The 5,847-nt window shown below is 38.0% G+C and overlaps 1 protein-coding gene across 1 annotated transcript; it reads left to right on the top strand.

Moving 5' to 3' along the window:
• The first annotated feature begins 1,541 nt into the window (after positions 1-1,541).
• Positions 1,542-4,848, top strand: LOC127248754 (scarecrow-like protein 9). The gene is made up of 2 exons (XM_051271270.1): positions 1,542-2,042; positions 2,336-4,848. Exon 2 carries the CDS (start codon positions 2,428-2,430, stop codon positions 4,618-4,620), a length of 2,193 nt encoding a protein of 730 aa, XP_051127227.1. The 5' UTR covers positions 1,542-2,042; positions 2,336-2,427; the 3' UTR covers positions 4,621-4,848.
• The last annotated feature ends 999 nt before the right edge of the window (positions 4,849-5,847 follow it).

Here is a 5,847-nt window from a genome sequence, read left to right as displayed (position 1 = left end):
GATTAGAGTGTATAATTATATTAAAAAAAAAAAAAGAAAAAATTGTGTAGGATGGATGGAGTAACATGTACCCAAATAATTAAAATATAATACAATTAAAATAATTAATTTATATTTTAAAAATATAAATATAATAAAATATTCCCTCCGTCCTAACTAATTTATCCACTTTAGCTGGGGCACAAAGTTTTATGTATTATATAATTAGTAAATAATTAAAAAGTGTATTAGTAAAAATAATTATGATATAATAAAAATAATTATAAATTAAGATTAATATGATTAAATAGTTTAGTTAAAATAAATAATTATAAATTATGAATTTTAAAATGTGATTAAAAAATATAATTATATTTCTATAAATCTAAAAGGACAAATTATGTGGGATTGACCGAAATAGAAAGAGTGGATAAATGATGCGAGAGTAATTTTTATTTTATCTTTAATAATTTGTTTTTATTAATATTAATATTATTATTCTAATATATTTTATTTTTAATTTATCTATTGTGTCACTAGTGAAAAACAATTATGAATATGCCTCTTGAGTGTTATTATTGTCATGTTTTGGGACATACTATACATTATTGCCCTACTAGGCAGTCACGTTCTGGTGGCAATAATTCTAAGCTTCAGCATCCTCGTGGACCTCATAAGTCTAGTACCTTATTTGTCAGTCTTTGTCACGCCTGCGTTTGCACCTTTTACGATTCAGGGTTTTGAAACTCTTCTTAAACAAGTTTTCTCTTCCAATATCGCCATATCTACCGCGTAACCCTCAATATTTTGATTATGCGTGTAGTAACCATATTACCTCTTATATAAATCTTATGACTTCTGCATCCACTATTTCATCGGTACTCCCTATTTTTACCACAAATGATACCAAACTTGTTCTGTGTTCACCCCGTTTTTATTTGTATTAGTCAATTAATTTTAAACTTTATCTCACTGGTTCAATTAGTTAATCAATGTTTCATTGTGATCTTTTCTTCTCCGTGCATGCAAGTTCAGAATGCTCAAATAAGAAGGATCATCGGGAAGAACTGGAAAACGGACCACTTATTTGAGTTTGAGTGGATTGTTCATTTAGCGAAACAACCTGATTTATGGTTCTCTATAGTTCTTCCGTAGCATATAAATCATAACTTCATTACCAATATATAATTAATATAGAATTAATTTAATTATAAAATAGAAAACTAAGAAAATTTATGTTAGACGTAAGACTCATTCGATTTGCTTTATATTAATGTATTAACAATTATTAATTATATTGATTAATAATGTATTAATTGAAAATATAATTGTAAAGTACTAATTATGAGTAATTAATATAATTATTTTGATTAAAAATTAAAAAAATTGAGAGAAAAATATATATGAACGGACCCACGCTGATATAAGTATAAATTATAATTATATATATATATATATAAAAAGATACTAGAGAGATTCAACTCACGCGCTCTGCACGTGGCTTCCATCTCCATCTATATCTCCATTCTCCAGACCCACCCACCCCGCGTAGCCCCTGTAATTTCTTTAATTAACTATTGCCTGCCCTGCGACTGCAATCTGGAAACCATCAACTTTGTTGCTTTCTTCGTCTACGGGTGGATGGATGAATCTGAACGTAGCCATGTTTTCGATTCGAATCTCTTTCCTTTTAGAAAAATAGAGAAATCAACCCCACCCCCAGGTATGAAACGAATAAATCCACCCCACTTGACTGAGGTAAATGGAAAGGAAAGTGAAGGATGGAGAGACTGGCACTGTGGACGGTCAAACTGAAGCCATGGTTAGTGATTGACATGCTATGTCTGTAAAAGTCACCGCCGGCCTGCGTGCTACTTGCCTACAGCCTGTCCTCTGCTTCTGCCTCTGCCTCTGCCTCTGCCTCTGTATATTACGGCCAGATACATCCATCATCAGACCCCACCTTTCTCTCTCTCTCTTAGTAACAAACTAAATACAGAAAACTACTCCTACATATTATCATACTGCTTCCTTCCTAGTCTCGGGTCCCTTTTCCTGATGAGGTGCGCTAATTTGCTTGCTTTGGTCTTGTTCAAATTTGGATTATTACTGTGATTTTGTCTGCCCTAGTTAAAAAAAACAAACACGTTTGCCCGTTTTTGGTTTTCTGGAGAAAAGAAGATACACATACATTCTGTAGGAATGATTTGGTTTACTGATGTTATATTTTGAGTTGGGGTTAGTGATCGACTGAGTTAGATTCTTCGTCGCCCTCTTTCAATTTCACTTTCGAGTTTCAGTATACAGATGCTTGTCAGGAAGATTGAACCATTTCCCCTCTTACCATTTCGATTAGGGTTTGGTCTTGAACTGGAATGAGATATTTTTTGTTGGTTTGACCATACAAGTTTGGAATACATTTTGTTCGTCAAGCGTGCGGAAAGAAACATGGATCCACGTTTTGGGGGACCAACTAATGAATTTCAATGGAGGGATCCTTCTTGGAATGGATTGCAACTGATAAGGAATCAATCCATGGCCGAGTTTCCCGATGGGAGTGGTCCTGGATTTGCGACCTCTAACTCAGAACAGAAGCTGGTCAATGTCAATGTCAATGGCCATGGAGAAGAAATGGTGTCGTTTTACCAAGGCATTGCAGTGCCCGGAACTCCACCGGCTGTAACAGAAACCGAGGATGAGTATGCAGATGACTGTGATTTTTCAGATGCTGTGTTGAGATACATTGACTACATGCTGATGGAAGAAGACATAGAGGACAAGACACATATGCTTCAAGAGTCATTGGATTTTCAGGCGAAAGAGAAGTCGTTCTACGAGGTACTAGGTAAGAAGTATCCTCCTTCGCCGCAGCTGCAGCCGCAGCAGCCTAGAACGGATCTTATCAATCACGGCTACCTGAATCTGAATGATGGCCAGGGCCGCCAGGTGGATTGTGATGATTCCCTAGAAGGTTATTTCGGATTTAGGTTGAATGGCCTGGCGGAAGAATTCTCCGATTCCCCGATAAGTCCTCTTCAAATGCGGGATATGTTGTGCAACGACAACCAATGCCAGTCTGTTTGGAATTTCAAGAAAGGTGTTGAAGAGGCGAGGAAGCTCCTCCCCGGTGGTGGTGGTGGTGGTGGTGGTGGTGGCACTACTACTACTACTACTAACTTGTTGGATGGCAGTTGCATAGATGAATGCCTAAAAAGGGAAAAGATAGGGACAAGGGGCAAGAAAACTCATGCCGGGGATATCGATTTGGATCGCCAAGAGGGGAGAAGTAGCAAGCTCTCAGCAGTTGCCGTGGAATCTAATCTTCCAATGGAAGAATTCGATGATGTTTTGCTTCATACCCTTGGGGAGAGTGGAGAAAAATTTGCTGCTTACAGGGATGACCTGCGAGATGCAGCGAGCCAGGGCCAGGTGACGAAGCCCAAAGGATCGAGCAGGGGAAAGGGGCGTGGCAAGAAACAGGGGAGGAAGAAACAAGTGATAGATCTGAGAACCCTCTTGATCAACTGTGCTCAGGCTGTTGCTGCAGATGACTGTCAGAATGCTAACGAGCTGTTAAAACAGATCCGGCAGCATTCTTCGCCCCTCGGGGATGGGAATCAGCGGTTGGCTTATTATTTTGCGGATGGCCTGGAGGCCCGTCTGGCAGGAACTGGAAGCCAAATACACAAGGCTCTGGTGAATAAGAGAACAACTGCAGCTGAGTATTTGAGAGCTTACTACACTTACCTCGCCTCGTCCCCATTCAGGAAAATATCCAACTTTGCATCCAACAAGACCATTATGATCAAATCGGCCAAGGCAATGAGAGTTCATGTCATAGATTTTGGTATTCTATACGGCTTTCAGTGGCCGACGTTTCTCCAACGAATAGCCGAGAGGAAAGGCGGTCCTCCTACTGTTCGGATTACAGGCATTGACTTCCCACAGCCGGGATTCAGACCTGCGGAGAGAATCCAGGAGACGGGACGCAGGCTGGCACACTATGCCAAAATGTTTGATGTCCCGTTTGAGTACAATGCCATAGCACAAAGTTGGGAAACAATCAGGATAGAGGATCTCAAGATCGACAAGGATGAATTTGTGGTGGTCAACTGCTTGTACCGAACCAAAAACTTGCTCGACGAGACGGTGGTAGCCGAGAGTGCGAGAACAAAGGTGCTTAACTTGATTAGGAAAATCGATCCAAATGTATTCATTCACGGGATAGTGAACGGGGCATACAGTGCCCCGTTCTTTGTGACTCGGTTCCGCGAGGTGTTGTTCCACTTTTCAGCAATGTTCGACATGCTGGAAACGAATATACCGCGGGAGAGAGCGGAGAGAAGGCTGATCGAAAGGGATATATTCGGGAAGGAAGCGCTGAATGTGATTGCGTGCGAGGGGTGGGAGAGGACGGAGAGGCCGGAGACGTACAAGCAGTGGCAGGTGCGGGACATGAGGGCTGGCTTCGTCCAAGTAGGCTGGGAGAGGGAGATGATGGAGCGGGCGAGGCACAAGGTCAGGGCATTCTACCACAAGGATTTCCTCATCGATCAGGACGGGTCGTGGCTGCTCATGGGGTGGAAAGGCAGGATTGTATACGCCATATCCTGCTGGAAGCCTGCCTCTTCGGTTAATTAATTAGCTCTGCCACTTCATCTTCGTCCACCCCCCCGACACGCCCGTGTTGGTTTCCCTCTCTTACTTTTAACTCATGTTGACTACTTGTGGGTGAGATCTGATTTCATTTGATTTGTTAGCTTGCTAAGTTCTTTTAGGCATTCGCATTGGTCGTATGAATGAATTGACACAATATACAGACACGCACACAAATGCTTCCAGTCTAAAAGATTCTCAATATTTTTAGAATTTGTTAGTGTATGCATCATATTAATTATTTGCGAATTTAGCCACCTTTACTCTATAACAATAATGATAATAATAATAACAGTAGAGCCAACAATAAGTTCAGTATTCAATCTCCACAAGAAATATAAAACACTCCGAAGCAACACTTGTACAATTTATTCATTAATATTCTTGTATTTTATCTTGAAAAGAACATCGATGTCATGTATGGTACGACAAATACAATAGGGATAGGGAACAATATTTGTCTTATTGGACTCACATTTTCACGTTATATAAAAATAAAATATTTCTTCCATCTAAAATTACAAAAAAAAAAAAAAAAAAAAAAAACACAATAAGTAGCAATGAAATATTATTGAAGCTTCTAGGTACAACTTTTATCTGTACAATACACACTAATATACACACTCTTTTTTTCACAAAAGCTTGAAGATATTTGTTGTGTTTCACTAATATTCTCAAAAACAAATATCATATTTACACAATAGCTAAGAGATAATGAATATTTACAGAACCATCAATGAAAAAAAAGAGTGCAATAGTAAAAGTATTCTCATCATCCCGTGGCTTTTACTTTGGATAATTTTAGTTCAATCTTATTGTGATAAATTATGTCTACTCATGAACGTACATGGATTTTTTGCACCTATTAATTTCTTGCAAAAGTAAAATTAATTAAATAAAATTAATTTTATTTCTGATTAAATCTGAAAAATTGCGTCATTTTTTAAAAAATTACATCTGCTTAAATAATTGCCTAATTAAATCAAAATGCATATATGGATTGAAAATCTGACCCATTGAAAAATTCGGAATCAGATTGAAAATTCTAGAATTTAATATACTGGCAGAAAATTAGAATTAATTCCGATATATTGTATTTTATAAATATTTTATTGTAATAGCAATTTTCTTTTAGTTTTATTCTTGATTTTGCCGTCAACATCAAAGAGATCATACAAATTATTCATAAAGTTAATTTACTAATACCCAACA

This window comes from Andrographis paniculata, unplaced genomic scaffold (assembly GCF_009805555.1).
Source record: "Andrographis paniculata isolate CXL003 unplaced genomic scaffold, ASM980555v1 Contig34END, whole genome shotgun sequence".
NCBI classification, from domain to species: Eukaryota; Viridiplantae; Streptophyta; class Magnoliopsida; order Lamiales; family Acanthaceae; genus Andrographis; species Andrographis paniculata.
The sequence above is the reverse complement of the archived record's forward strand: the minus strand, read 5'-3'. Positions and strand labels throughout refer to the sequence as shown.